The sequence below is a fragment of the Marmota monax genome, unplaced genomic scaffold, assembly GCF_021218885.2.
Source record: "Marmota monax isolate L192 unplaced genomic scaffold, Marmota_monax_Labrador192_F-V1.1 WCK01_AAM20220418_F8-fsc00656, whole genome shotgun sequence".
NCBI lineage: Eukaryota > Metazoa > Chordata > Mammalia > Rodentia > Sciuridae > Marmota > Marmota monax.
The window spans coordinates 163,623-179,604 of NW_026694899.1; the positions used below are offsets into that span (position 1 = coordinate 163,623).

The 15,982-nt window shown below is 37.4% G+C and overlaps 1 protein-coding gene across 1 annotated transcript in view; it reads right to left on the reverse strand.

Moving 5' to 3' along the window:
* The window catches only part of Abca13 (ATP binding cassette subfamily A member 13), a gene marked incomplete at both ends in the record, with an annotated part of 188,208 nt that overhangs the window by 150,590 nt on the left and 21,636 nt on the right, over positions 1-15,982 (reverse strand). The window contains 6 exon segments of the mRNA XM_058573520.1: positions 1,448-1,562; positions 10,320-10,459; positions 11,214-11,419; positions 13,374-13,541; positions 13,786-13,886; positions 14,699-14,826. Coding sequence (XP_058429503.1) covers positions 1,448-1,562; positions 10,320-10,459; positions 11,214-11,419; positions 13,374-13,541; positions 13,786-13,886; positions 14,699-14,826 — 858 coding nt within the window.

The following is a 15,982-nucleotide window of genomic DNA, read 5'->3' on the forward strand; positions in this document are numbered from 1 at the left end:
GCTAAGACTCTTACAACTGAATCATTTCTCCTCTGAACCTTCTTGCATTGTCTCACACATGAGCTTTTGGGGGACATCACACATCAAACCATAACGGCTTTCTACTGCTTTGAAATATTTGAGACTTTCAGTAAAGTGGGAAATTATGAATTTGACATCAGCATCGGGGCTGACTTTTTAGAGTCCATTACATTGTCCCTTTTTGTGTGTGTGTGCTGATAACTGGGCTTAGAAAGTCTCATCTAACCATGGTGGTGAACCTCAGGTCTAGAGAGGTATAGCCAAATTGTCCTCCAATTTTGGTGTATACCAAAATCATCTGTGGAATTTGATAAAGATGCAGAAGCCTGCATCCTGCACACAGGGCAAGATTTAGGTACAAGGTACAACATTTGTATTCTTAGCAAGCTTCACAGGTAAGTTGGAACCACTTTCAAGAGTTTCTGTCCCATTAAGTTCCAATGCAGCCCAACAAACAATAAAACATGCTTTTAAACTGGACACAACATCTGTAATCATATAGGAAAAAATCCCCATCTCAAAATATATGTTGAAATAGCAAAGCAGCAAATAATCTGTCATATTTATTTCCAAAGATCACTTCCACTCCCTAGAGTCTCCAGAACTATCAGCACCTAAATCATTGATCCCATGTCTAAACTCTAGTCTAAACTCTAAAAAATGAGACAAGTTTTCAAAGAAATACTTTTGGTATCTGTTATGACTCTCGTAACCATTAATGAAAATTGAATTGCTATAATCTGTATTTCCTTTCAAAATCCATGTTACAATTTAGATATGGGGTATCCCCCAAAGCTCATGTATGAGAAAATGCAAGAAAGTTCAAAGGTGCAATGATTGGTTATGAGAGTCTTAACCTAACACATGCATTGATTCCCTGATAAAGATTAACTGGATGGTAACTGTAGGAACGTATGGTATGGTTGGAGGAGGTGGTCACTGAGGGCATGCCTTTGGGTTTTATATTTTGTCTGTGGTAAAGGGAGTCTCTATCTATCTATCTATCTATCTGTCTGTCTATCTCTATCTCTCTCCCTTTCTCCCTCCCTCCCTCCCTCTCTCTGTGCTTCCTGGGGTCATGTCCTGAGTCACTTTCCTCCATCACACTCTTCCACCATGATGGCTCTGAGGATAGAGCAAACCATCTATGGACTGATACCTCTGAAATCATGAGTGCCAAATAGAATTTTTCCTTCTCTAAAATTGTTTTTGTAGGTCTTTTGGTCACAGCAGCAAGATAGCTGACTAAAATACCATGGAAACTTGAGTCATATGGTCTATAAATAAATATTTATTGAGCATCTAGTAAATACTGTGTCGACATCAAGCTCATAAACATTAAAGAATGCATGTCCTATAATTAGGTCTTGTTTATCTTCAGATGATAGTTAAATTAAGACCTGGAAGTTGAATTCCAATAACTTACCTGGATATGGAAGTTTTTGGAGAAGTCAATAAGTCATTCAAAAATGTAAAATAATTATCACTGATGATTTTCCAATCCATGTTTTCTGCATAACAGGGAGATTTCTTAGAGAAAGCTAAAAAATAATTGATATCAAATGTCATATAATAGACAAATCTAGGCAAGTGAAATATTTTAGTAGTTCACCTAATAGTATTAAAATGGGAAAAAGATAGATTGGAAATTTGTGATTTGATATCTGCTTTCATCCAAGGTGAAGTATCACTAGCCACTGATAATGCAGAACACTGACTCATAAAAGACAGAAAACAAGGTGAAACCTAGCTGGTTGACTTAGGAGAGGGTCCAGGAGGAACAAGAAGGGAGAAGTGAGCTGGACCTCAGTGGACATGCTGAGCTTACAAGATGAAGCTTAGAGTCTGAAGACAGGTAAAGTACAAACACAGAGAACAAGAGAGGGCTGTACAAAGCAAGAATGTCACCACATGCTTCCCTCCAGTATTCAGCTGAAAACAAATTAATCCATACATGTGAGGGAACTACTGGAAACCAGGTAGTTTAATCCCCAAATGATTAAAGATAGCAGTCTTTGGTCATCACACAAGACAAGCAATATACTCTATTTCCATTAGCCAACTAGAACAATTTACAATTCGTTAGTCAGTGAGCAAAGTATATATAAAGGGTTTTGCATCAGTAGTGGATAATATTTCCAACCAGACTTGAGTACATTGCCAGTCCTGCCTAAGAAATCTTAAAAGTAAGACTCTAGGGCTCAGGGTGTATTTCCATGGAAGAGCTCTTGCCTCACATGTACTGAATTCAATCCCCAGTACTGGGAAAAACAGAAAAACCCTAAAGGACTAAACTGTTTCCAGTAATTTGTCTCAAAAATGTTTATACAAATAGAAAAACACAGCACAATATAAGGTTAAAACTTGCAATTTTGGCATCCAATCAATAATTACCAGGCATGAAAAGAAGAAGGGAATTATGACCCATACTTAGGGGAAAAATTAATCAAACTGACAGATGGTGGAAGTAGCAAGGAACATTAATCACATTAAATGATTAATGTTATTTAATGTGTGCTATATAATTTACTCAGCTCAGTGAAAAGGAAAAACTTGTCAGTTCATATAAAATCAGACCTACCTGCATGCTGTACATAAGAAATGTGCTTGAGACATGAAGTCATAAATGAAAAGGATGGAAAAGATATACCACCCTAACACTAAGCAAAAAGTTATCAAAGTAGATTAGGTGATAATATCACTTGATGATGATAAAGACATCCACTGTTCAACAAGATAGAGAAATTCTAATATAAGGAGACTGACTCATAGTGGGGTAGGGAGAGGGAACATGGGTAGAATAGATGATTTCTAGACAGGGAAGAGGGGTAGGAGGGAAAGGGAGGGGGAGAGGATTAGCAAGGATGGTGGAATGTGATAGACATCATTATCCAAAGTACACATATGAAGACACAAATCGGGTGTCAACATACTTTATATACAAACAGAGATATGAAAAATTGTTGTATATATGTGTAATAAGAATTGCAATGCTTTCCACTGTTGTGTATTTAAAAAAATAAAATCAATTAAATAAAAAAGGAGTAATTCTAAACACATATGCACATTACAACAGAATTTCAGAATGAAATAAAAACTAATAGAAATACAAGGGGAAATAGGCTAATATACATTATATTCAGAGATTTCGGTACCCCAAAAATAAAACATTAGTAAGTATATAGAAAATTTGTACAATACTATCAACAATTTGATCTTCCATATATATAGAACATTCTACACAGCAATGACATAATACATACTCTTCTCAAGTGCACATGGAGCATTTACCAAAGTAGATTATATTCTAAACTATAAAACAAGCCTCAATAAATTCAACAGAATTAAACATACAAAGAGGGTTTTCACTCACCCAAATGAAATTAAATTAGAAATCAATATGTCTGACAAAAGGTTTATAACTTAAATATATGACAAACTTTCAAACTCAGTAAATATAGAAACAAAGAAACAAACAACTTGATTTTTAAATTTTTTTAGATGTTTATGGACCTTTATTTTATTCATTTATTTATATGTAGTGCTGAGAATCAAACCCAGTGCCTCACACATGCTAGGTAAGTGCTCTACCACTGAGCCACCACCCCAGTCCCAAACAACTTGATTTTAAAAGTAAGGAAAAGATTGGAACACACAATTCATAAATAAAGATATGCAGATGGCATATAAACACATCAAAGATAAACGTTTAAAATCATAACTCATAAATATAACTTAAATCCATAATAAGATATCACTATGTATATAATAAAATGGCTAAAATTAAAAAGACTACACATAACAAGTGTTGGAGAGATGTGTAGTATGAGAACCCTCATATACTGATGACAGTAATGTAAAATTATAAAACAACTTTGAAAAAATAGCTTGTTGGGTTTTTAATTTTTTTTAAGTTAAACATACACCTTCTATGTAATCCAGTTATTTTATTGCTAAAGACAATATATCATATTTTCACATACACAAATGTTCAAAGCAACTTAATTTGAAATAGCAAAAAATGCTACATAATCCAATTATGAATTACTTTCATGGACAAACTATGATACATCCATTCAACTGAAAAGTAATTAGTTACGAAAAAGAATGACCACACTAGGCATGGATGAATCTCAAATCATCAATGCTCATCAATTATGCTACATGAAACAGGACAGAAAAAGTACATATTGCATAATTCCATTTGCAAAATTTTCTAGAAAATTAAAACTATGGTGACAGAAAGCAGAGCAGTGATTGCCTGGGAACAGAGGAGGGGCTGGAATTGACAAAGGGGAACACAAAGAATAGGAGGTAGATTTGGGTAGTGATGAGTCTCATTGATATATTCATATTTCAAAAATACCAGGTTGTATACTTTAAATATGTATGTTTTATTGAATGTCTATTATATTTCAATTAAAACTTTGTGTGTGTGTGTGTGTGGTGGGGGGGGGGGGTACTGGGGATTGAACTCAGGGGCATTCAACTACTAAACCACATCCCCAGCCCTTTTTTGCATTGTATTTAGAGACAGGGTCTCACTAAGTTGCTTAGTGCCTGGCTTTTGCCATTCTTTTTCGTCACTGATTATTTTTCAGTTGAATGGATGTATCATAGTTTGTCCATGCAAGTAATTCATAATTGGATTATGTAGCATTTCTGGCTATTTCAAATTAAGTTGCTTTGAACTTGCGATTCTCCTACCTAGCTTCCTGAGCTTCTGGGATTACGGGCATACGCCTATTTCAATAAAATTTTTAAGACAAAAATCCTTCTAATTTGAAGCAAATAATTTAACCTCTGCAGTCTTTTTTTCACAAGTAAAACTGCATAAAACTTGCGCCCATTGCACCTCACTAATTTTCCATGGAAATAGAAAAGCTATGTGTCAGAAATTTTGTAAGCATTTATGGCAAGGGGGTAGGGGAAGATGAAAATAATTTAGAAAATTAGCATAGAGGTATGTGAATAACATCTGATAAGGATGAGTACTACAAAAAGAAAAAAAGCAGTATTCAAAAAATTTTTTATGCAAAAGAAGAATAGAAAATCCTCATATCAAATTTTCTGTTACTTGCAATTCATCATAATTTTGACATTCATTGCACTGGGGAAGGAAAGGGAGTTACTGTCCATCATACATGATAATGGTACTATGCTGGGCATTTTACATACACTATCATATTTAGCCTTCATAAAAACCAAGTAAAGTTAGTTATATAATTTTTATTTTACCAAGAATAAAAATGGTAAATGAGGGCCCACTCAAATAAAACCCATCAGATGCAATGTTTGATCTCAAGTCCATCTGCTTTCAAAATCCATGCCAAAATACCAAACTGAGACCATGTTTTAGCTGCATGATAAAACTACATTCTGCAAATTTAAATACCTACATTAGAACATTTAATTCATCTCTATTATATCACATTCTTAAGATGCACTGTTTTTTGTTTTGTTTTCTTTTTAAAGGAAAAAAAGAATGGATACAGGAAAGATGAATGCATAACAGGATTGTTCTGCTGTTATTCATGTTGTTCTGTAATTATTTAGTGCTTCTTAAACTTTCGTATACTTATAAGTCATCTGGGCATCTTCTTAAAATGTATATTCTGTATGTTAGAGAAGAGAGAGCCTTTTTAATAAATGATGCTGGGAAAACTGAATATCCCTATGTGGAAAAAGGAGACTAGATCCCTATGTCTCACTCTGCACAAAAGTCAAATCAAAGTGGATCAAAGGCTCAGGGATTATAGACTAGAAGCCTTGCAACTACTAGAAGAAAATAGGGCCAACACTTTCTCATATTGGTGTGGACACAGACTAAAAAAGACCTTTAAGCTCAAGAAATAAAACAAAGAATCAGTAAGTTAGAGGACATCAAGAATAAGGACCACCAGCAAAAATAAGTGATATAAAAAGGAAGACAAGGGTAAGAGAGAAAGTGAAGGTGTAGGATGATTCCCTCACCCAGAACATGTGGCAAACAACCTAGCACTGTGAACAGAAATACTGAGCTTCTTAAAGTGGGAAACAAAAGGACCCATCCTCTGGCATGTAGATTTGATATTTCATTGAATCCATATAGTGCATATGACCATTTAACTCCAGAAGCCTCTAAAAGCAGCAATTTGAAGAGGAAGAAAGGAAAGAACACAAGGTGGCCATGCCACAAGAGAAGAAAAGATAAATACCCATTGCTAGTTCCAGGCCCTCCATATCTGATATGCAGGCATTCCAAGGAGGAACTAACAACCCCAAGGAGATAAAGCAGGGTCAGGACATACCAGGAAAGTGGGAGATGTGGAAACAGACAACCAGCCCTAGAGCAGAAAGACAGAGTCAGAAGTACACATTTCACTTGGGTTTTGACTTGGGTTCAAAAAAGCATATGTGGCAGGAGGTGGGAAGACCTTGTGAGTCATGCAGTGGAGTTTATAAATTTTAGGGAATTTTTTACTTTATGATACTGGCAAGGAGAAGAAAGCTATGATACAATAGGAAATACATATATTTGGTCACTGATTTTGTTTCCTTGGCACAGAGCTCCAAAATCCTCAAAGAGATAAGTGTCTTTTAAATACTAATAAGATAGCTGGGGGTCTTGTGCCTGAGCCAGTATGTTGGAATGTTGACCCTATATTTTCTTCTAGTAGTTGACATGTTTCTAGTCTAACTCCTACATCTTTGATCCGCTTTGAGTTGATTTTTGCACAGGATAAGAGATAGGGATCCAGTTTTTCATATATATATATATATATTTTTTTTTTATATATTTGTCAAGGGTCAGACACTATATTTATGTGCATTTTTCTCTGTCTTCTGTTCTATTTCATTGGTTTTCATGTCTGTTTTTATGCCAATACCATTTTGATTTTGATTTTGTTTTATAGTCCTGAAGTATAATTTGAGACAAGGTATTGGGATGCCACCAACATAACTCTAACTGTTCAGCATTGATTTGGCTATTCTGGGTCTTTTATTCCTCCATATGAATTTTAGGATTATTTTTTCTAGCTCTGTGAAGAATGTCATTGGCATTTCAATGGGGATTCATTGGGGATTGCACTGAATCCATATAGTGCATATGACCATCTTAACAATATTAATTCTGCCTATCCATGAATATTGAAGGTCTTTGCCTCTTCTGAGGTCTTCAGTTTCTTTCTTCAGTGTTCTATGTTTTTATTGTAGAGAACTTTCACCCCCCTTTATTAGATTTATTCCTACAGATTTTTTTAGGCTATTATAATGGAATTGTTTTCCTGACATTTTTATCAGCAGATTCATTAATGGAGTATAGAAAAGCTATTGATTTTTGTATGTTGATCTTACATCCTGTTACTTTGCTGAATTTGTTTATTGGCTCTAGAAGTCTTTTACTGGAGTATTTTGGGTCTTCTAAGTATAGAATTGTGTCATCAGCAGAGATAATTTGACATCTTCTTTTCCTATTTGTATCATTTTAATTTACTTCTCTTGCCTGATTGCTCTGGCTAGAGTTTCAAAAACTAAAATTAAAAAGCTTCTGCACAGCAAAAGGAAACAATTAAGAGTATAAAGAGAGGACCTACAGAATGAGAGAAAATCTTTGTCAATTACTCTTCCAATGGGAGAGTAATAACCAGAAATATATATATATATATATATATATATATATATATATATATATATATATATATATATAAACATTTAAAAATGTTTAAAAATTAACATTAAAAATTATATATATATATATATAAATTAACATTAAAAAACAATTCAATCAATAAATGGGCAATTGAACTAAACAGATACTTTTGAAAAGAAGTGCAAATGGCCAACAAACATAAGAAAAAATGTTCAACATCCCTAGCAATCAGGGAAATGAAAATCAAAATTACACTGAGATTTCATCTCACTCCAATTAGAATGATAATAATCAAAAACACAAATAATAATAAATACTGATGAGGATGTGGGGGGAAATATACACTTATACATTGCTTGTGGGACTGAAAATTAGCACAACCACTATGGAAAACAGTATTGAGATTCCTCAAAAGATGAGGAATGGGCCCACCCTATAACACAGCTATCCCACTCTTTTGGTATTTATTCAGAAGAATTAAAATCAGCATTCTATACTGATACATGCATACCAATATCTGTAGCCACATAATTCACCATATCCAACTTATGAAACCAGCCTCACTGTCCTTCAATAGACAATAGAATAAAGAAAATTTTATATATATATATATATATATATATATATATATATATATGTGTGTGTGTGTGTGTGTGTGTGTGTGTGTGTGTGTATACACACACAAAAAAATGGGAGTTTTACTCAGCCATGAAAAAAGAATGAAATTATGACATTTGCTGGCAAATGCATGGAACTGGAGATCATGCTAAGTGAAATAAGCTAGACTCAGAAAGCAGAAAATCAAATGTTTTCTCTTATATATGGAAGATAGAGAGAAAAAAGAAATTTTAAAAAGGAGGGGCTCTCATTAAAATAGAAGGAGGAACAGTGGAGTAGAGGAAGGTGAATGAAGGGAAAAAAGTGGGGATGGGAAAGGAAAGAAACAGCAGAATGAAGTTAACCAAACCATATCACAATGAATTCCACACCTGAGTGTAACTGTAATTCACCAATTTTAAAAATTCTATTTAAAAAACATTGCTTGGGGGGGATGGTTCCTAGACAGCCTCAGGATAGAAGCTGATTGTCAGAAGAACCAACCATGTAATTAAAGGGTTCCAAGTTTCACCCCACCCTGTACCCTCTCCTTTACTTTCCCCCTAATCACTAAGGTGAGGAGAAAAGCTGGAGGTTTTATTAATTGCTAATGGCCTATGATTAATCTTGATTGCATAACAAAACCTCCATGAAAACCCCAAAGGGAAGGGGCTCAAAGAGCTTGCAGGTTGTGCACTCCTGGAGGTGCTGGGAGGGTGGTGCACCCACAGAAGGCGTGGAGGTTCTGCACCCCTGACCTGCCTCCTCCATACCTTGTCCTATGTATCTCTTCCCTCTTATGGTTCCTCAGTTATGTCCTTTACAATAAGCAGTAGTCTTGTCTGAAAACTGTTTCCCTGAGTTCTGGGAGCTGTTCTAGCAAATTGTAGAACTTGAGGAAGGGGTCACAGGAACCCTGATTTGTAGCCTATCGTCAGAAGGCAAAAGGGAGGCCCACACTTGGAGTTGGCATCTAAAGTAAGGACAGCCTATGTGAGACTGAGAACTTCACCTGTGACATCTGATACTATCTCCAGGTAGGCAGTGTTGGAACTGAATTGAATTATAGGTCACCAACTGGTCTCCAAAGAGAATTGGAAAACTGCTTCGTATGGAAAAAACCCACACATTTGGGCACAGAAATCGGAAGAGCTGAGTATAGAGAAAACTTCAGTTTTTTGAATTGTTGTTGTTTGGGGTTTGTTGTTGTTGTTGTTTTCTCTGCACTTATAACAGGTCCACTTCATGCTTTGAAGATAAACCTTGCTAGTCCACCACTGGAAGCTGATTTTGTTAATTTGTATTTTTTACCCCTTCTTCTTTTCGGTTTCCCATTCCCAAACCATGGCAGAAGCAAGATTAACCTTCTTTCCATCCGAGACCAAGTTATCTGTTCTTTGGCTCAGAGACCTCAGAAATAAAAGAATTCAGACTTCATGACTGGCACCAGTGGATCTAAACAGCTCTCTCTCAAAGCTACTGCTTGGATAGGAATTATGACTCCTGTGAGGGCTCACCTGGAAGTTAGCCTTTGTAACCCCTCTTTAAAAGCCCACAATTCCCCTTGACAATGAGAATCACAGCCTCTTAGACAGGAGGCCCATAGCAAAGCAATAAAATTTCTTTTTCCTATTGCTCAAAACCTTGTCCTCACTATTAGAGCAGCTTCAGGGAAAAGGACGGAGATTTCAGGATCACACTGAGCATGATCAGCATGAGACATTTTCTTCATTATGAGGGATAGACTTAGTGCTAAATCAAATGAATAGGCCACATAGGAAGTCCATCAGGACTCTCATGAGGAGGGTCATGATTAGTCTGCATGTGCATTTATCTAAACCAGAACAATCCCAAGAGGAAAATGAAAAAGTGCTGCAAGGACCCAGAGAGGGTGGGGTCTTGTCATAATGGAAGGGAAAAGCCTGACTGCAGTAATCATAAGAGTGAATTGTCCTTGGAGAACCTTCCATTTTAATCTGCCCTTCATGAAGTAGGATGGACTTTTGTGATATCATCTTACCTCACTAACTGAAGAAAATACCCCACACATTCTTGTCTCTAGCCTTACCCAGAAGACTGTCCTGGAAACTTCCTTGCATGTTCACACATCGTGCCACTTTACAAGTCTTCCTGAGAAGCCCTAGGAAGGCCTTCCCATAGGGTATCTGTTCCAGGGACGGTTGTACTTTTTCAAGCATATGAAACATCCTGCAGTCAAAAAGAAGCCAGAGATGATAATGATGCTCCAGATGGCAGGTCATTATAAATCCATCTAAACACAGACATAGGCAAATGTCTGGCAGTCCTCATATGAAAGAAATTAGATTCTTCGAAATGGTTCACTTAATATTTGTTTGTTTGTTTATGAGTTCCTCCACCCTGATTTACAAAGTGAGGGAAAACCATTTATGGGACCACATAAAATACAAGAAAGAGTAAATCAAGAGAAAAGAAAGAGGGAAAATAAAGAACATAAAATAAAATGAACTTTGAGGCCAAGAATACATTCCCTACTTGATGTATTTGAGTGTGAATTTCCTAGCATCTGAGGAAAGTAGAAATTGATCACACGTGTAATTTTCAGAGTCATAAAATAAAAACAAGGCAAATTTTCTGGAGAATCAGGACTCCCAAGGCAAGACTCCCATTAGTAGTTAATGTGATAATTCTGAGTATAGTTCCAACAAGAACCTCAAACATATGCATTCCTTAGACTCAATTAGTTCCTGAATTTCTTATGAAAGATTCAACCAATAGTTAAATTTAAGGGAACTGTTTAATATGTTATAGTTTTTAGATGCTTTCTAAAAACTATATACCAAAAGTTAGATTCAAAATAAACATCTTTCTATTCATTCATTAGCAATAGAATCTAAATATTGATCTATCATTTGAATGAGAAGCATTTGACCTCATTTTGATGACAAAGTATTGGGAAGTTTTCCATCCAATGCATACTCACAGGGTGGAGACAAGCTGGTGCTCACAGCCACCAGAGGAGACATGGGTCCCAGGTGAGGCAACAGCACCCTTCAACTGGAAGAGCTGAGAACAGGAAAGGCTCACTTCTGACAGCTGTGTCTCCAGTTCCTGCCAGCCCAAATACTCTTCCGGTACCGAAACTGGCATGTCTGTGTGCCCAGTAATGACCTCTTGCAAAATATGGTCCTTAATAAGAGAATAAAACATCACTTGTAATAAATAAAATCATTCAAATGTGGGTATTTGAAATGTAACCTACCTAGCCTGTGTAACCAGGGTTCCACTTGAATTGGGCATCAAAGACTATGAACTATAGGACCATGACTACCAAGTCATAGTGCTAGACTCGAATCTTTACTCATGTCCAAAATTATAGACCCCAAAATAAAACCTTATACAGCAATAGAGTCAGGTAACTTATAACCCACTTTATTAGGAACCCAATAAGCAGGGACCTAAGTAGCACAGTCAGTTGTGGTAGCTTGTATCCCCACAGGTCCCCAATAAACCAAGCCTTCTGAAAATTGAACTCTCAGTAATCTCCTCCCACAATTCATCTAGGCCTGGCTCTGACTCATATTAATCCACAAAGTGAAGCACAGGTGACTTATGCTAATTCCAGTCCTACCTTTTCTAAGCTGTCCTCACATGCTTTAAAAGCCTTTCTTCTGGCCTATTTTTTGGATGCCTGGATACCTTGTGAGAAGTCTATCTACCCTCCTGAGAAACTATGTGAGGAGGCTCCCCAGAGAAGAGAAGCCTGTGACTTCGGTGGAGCATGAGAGGTTCCAGTCCTCCACATCCCAGCTGAGCATCCAGAGTCCACCCCCCATGGCCCTCTGACTATAACTACAGGAGAAGTACCCAGTAAGATCATCAGAAGAAGCCCCTAGATAAGCCCAATCAACCTGCAGAGTCACAAAAGATAACAGATGTTTTGTTTTGTTTTCAGCCACTAAGTTATGGAATGGTTTGCTACTGACACATCTAAGCATCCTTAGAAAGGCTATCTCACATATATGTGACCTAGAAAAACACTCATCACTGCAGCAGATCCCGCTGGATCCCAGCTCCATGTGAGACTATGAGTTAGGCTATACAGACACAGGGAAATTTGAAATGGGCTTTCTGCCAGAAAAAAAAAAAATTATACCTGCTAGCAGGGAAAAAAAAATAATGTGCAAATAGGTAGAGTCTTTTCATGTGCTTGCATGACTTCAAACACACTTTTCCATCTGCCTAGCATTCTCTCTGACTTCTCATTGCTTCCAAATCTTATGTCTCATTTTAGTAAGTCTCATCAACATCTTAGCGGAGATTTACAGATGCTGAGCCCCTGTGCACTCATGCCATCTGCCCTGCTCAGCCAAGAGACTGTGTTCATGTTTGTACTCTCTTCCACATGCCACCTTGCCAAGCAGACACTGAGAAAGCATTGATGGCTGAACTATGTACACATGACCATTCCATGTTCATTTTCCTGTGACATTATCACTGGTTTTATCTCATGGCATGTAAGGAAGAAGTTAAAAAAGAAATAGGTAATTCTGGAAGGAAAAAAATGAAGAAAAAACATATTACTATAATGTTTAGTACTCAGGAAGAAAAATAGAAGCTAGACTTGACATAATAATCTTTCCCAAAAAATTGCCGAATAGTCCCAAGTTGAGTGCTCTGCAAAGGTGAGCACTCACAGAAGTGTTCTGGGCTGTGACATGACAAACACATGATTTTCAAAGTCTGTGACCCTGAAAGCCAAAGCTCTGCTATAAGTTGACTGATCACCAGAGTTATCCCTCCACTTTTCTCCCCATATGCAGCTAGAAATGGAACAGGATAAATGGCCAGGAAACCAGAGAAGCAGAAGTGCCTGGTTTGAAAGTTTGAGATTGTCTTGGGGAAGGTCAAATTGGTTTTGGTAGACTCAAGGGCACACACACTCCCAAGCTGTCAGACAGAAGGGATGGAATTGAGGAACACAATTCAGGTGGCCAGTTTCCTTTAGGTGTATGAACAATTAATTCAAGATTAGCATCTTCAGTTAAATTAACTGAAATTAATTTCAATTAATTTAAAAAATTAACCTTAGATATGAGCCCAGTTGGTGCCCATGAAAGAGATCAGATAATGGAGTACTTACAACATCCTTTACTGTACCAAGTAGCCTGTTGAAAACACTGGTCTCGTTGAAGGAGGTATGGTTGCACAACAGTCCCCAGGAGTCCCTCCAGATCCCAGGGGGCAGAGGGACCTCCTTCTCAGACAAGCGTTCATTTAGGCAGGGAGCAGTAGCATTCTTCGTCAACATCTAAAAGATTAATGAGGATGGAAAAGGGTAACATTTAGAGAGTATAGTCATGCTCACCATGAGCTCAAGAACTACAAATAGAAACAAACAATCAAAATGTTAAAATGCAACCTAAAGTTCTTCAAAATGTGTCTATTCTCTTTATTTTGCTAGCACAATCCATAATAGGCAAAGCTTAATATTGCATGAGCTTCTTCAATGTTTTATGAAAATGGTTTATGTATAATCCTTGGCTGTGATTTACCTGCTTTAACCCTTCAAAGAACACATCCTTTTCTAGTTTCCATCGATCAGGTCTGCCCTGCATAGAATTGTTCGCTGAAGTCTCCAGGTGAATGAGGATTGCTGCAAGATCAACAATTCGATTTATTCCTCACCCAAGTTAGGCATCTTCAAGCTTGATTTCTATGTACAGTGTGAATCAATAAATTGAATTCTAAAAACACACATTTCAGTAAACTTGACCTGAGGTATTTCATTATCTTCCTTGGAAAGGAAAATGGGGAAAGACATTATAACTCTGTCTTATCCTTTTTGAAGACACATGAATATGGGTTCCTTGTTAGAGGAGAGTTTTGCTTCTTTAAAGCAATATCCCCTCCTCATTTCTTCTCCCTCCTCCATCAGATGACGAAAAGACAGCCCACTCAGGCAAAAATGAAAACCTGACTTCCTCAGAAGAGTGCAGAAAGAAAAGCATCCACCATAGTCATCAGAAGTTCCAAGGACTTAAAAGTTCCAAGAAATAAGATCTCTATCAGATACTGAGAAGCAGAGGGGAGGGATATAAAACATAATGATTCACTTACTCACAATGCACCCTGGTCCCTCTCCAGCCTGAGAACTGTTTCTGCTGATGTGAATGTAAAAGTCAGACTTCAGTCCTAGGAAACTGCCTATCCCAGCCCACACTGTAGGCATATATTGGACAGTAGGATACACCTGTCACTTTGACAGTTTTGTGTATTCAGTCATGGCATGCTGTATGTGAAATACCCCAGAAGGCTTCGTAACAAAGCATAAATATACATACAACAGCAGCATAACTTAGCTCCAAACTTTACAACATTGTCAGGCAGTTGCAAGTTCGTTTTCCAATAAATGTCATGTTTGCTCTTAGTGAGTTTCGGTGACAAATAACACTAGAGTTGTTTTACCTTGGATGAAATGCAAATCCTGGGCTATTGCATTCCTGAGAGCACCACCCAGCTGCAGCAATCTCTTTAGGTCTGGCCACTGGGGCAGGCTTTGCAGCACACTCTGCAATTTCTGCAGACTCTGTGATCTAAGAGCAAAAAGAAATGAGTGAAATGAAATGAAAGTGTTTTAAGGCACCAGCTAGGGAAATGAAACTCCCATGCAAATGAAAACATCTCACTGTTTTGAAAACTGTGTTCATGGACTGAAAGTCTCATTTCACCATCTAACCAGGTTCATGACAAATTGCATTATTTGTATCAGCTGATTTGTAGATTCTTTTAGGTACTGAATATGGACTAGACATTCTCTTTTATCCCAGAACAGGAAAGTATACTCCTAACAGTATGGAAAAGAAGTGAGGATTGGCATAAAATTCCAGGTGGAATTTATCACTTTTTGCCTCACAGTGTATGGATGAGATGTAGGAACAATTTGAGAAAAGTTTCAAAATATTGAAAAGCTGTATGGTGATGATATACAGGATCCATCAAAGTGGTCCCAACTAGGGCAAATTAACAACACCTGTAAGAGTCTCTGAAGTCAAAGGGGGACAGTCAGGCTGCCTGACACCTGCAGTACCTGGAGTTTTAGATGGCAGACATGTTGAAGATGGAGGTGGAGTAATGAACCTGAGGCCAGCTGCAAAGACTATACTATTGAGATGTTCACCTTCAAAGCCAAGCAGAAAAGTCACCAGGGGAAATGTTTCAAGCACTACTCCATTAGAGATGCATCTGCCTTCCTACCAGAGCATCTCACTAGGGCTGGCAGAAGAGACAAGTGATTCTCCATCTCTAGACTCCAGTCTGTTAAACAAGGTAATATATTCCTCAAATAAATGCAGGAATTAACTCAGAAGAGAAGCTGGAAAGAAAGTGAGTCTGAGAATGAGAGGAAATAGAAATGGAAGTGAATGTGGAACACTGAAGAGCCAAGTGGGGGGTCATGCTGTGGGGAGGCCACTGCCCAGAGCAGGCAAATCCAGGCTGAGTCTTCTTGCAAGCACAGGGCGTCCTCAGCCATGACAAAGGCAAGCTCAAAGGAGAGAAGTGTAGAAAGATGTGGTTTCTAAAAACGCCAAGCAAAATGTTCCAATGGTGGAGCTCTGGCCATGCCACAGCTTTCAGCTTCTAGCCTGCATTTGGACTTTTCAACCCTTGGTCTTCACAGAATCTCAGTAGGCCTGGGTTAAAGGCAAGTTTGATAACTAGTTGCTGCTGTCCTGTAATTGGTAAGCTGAT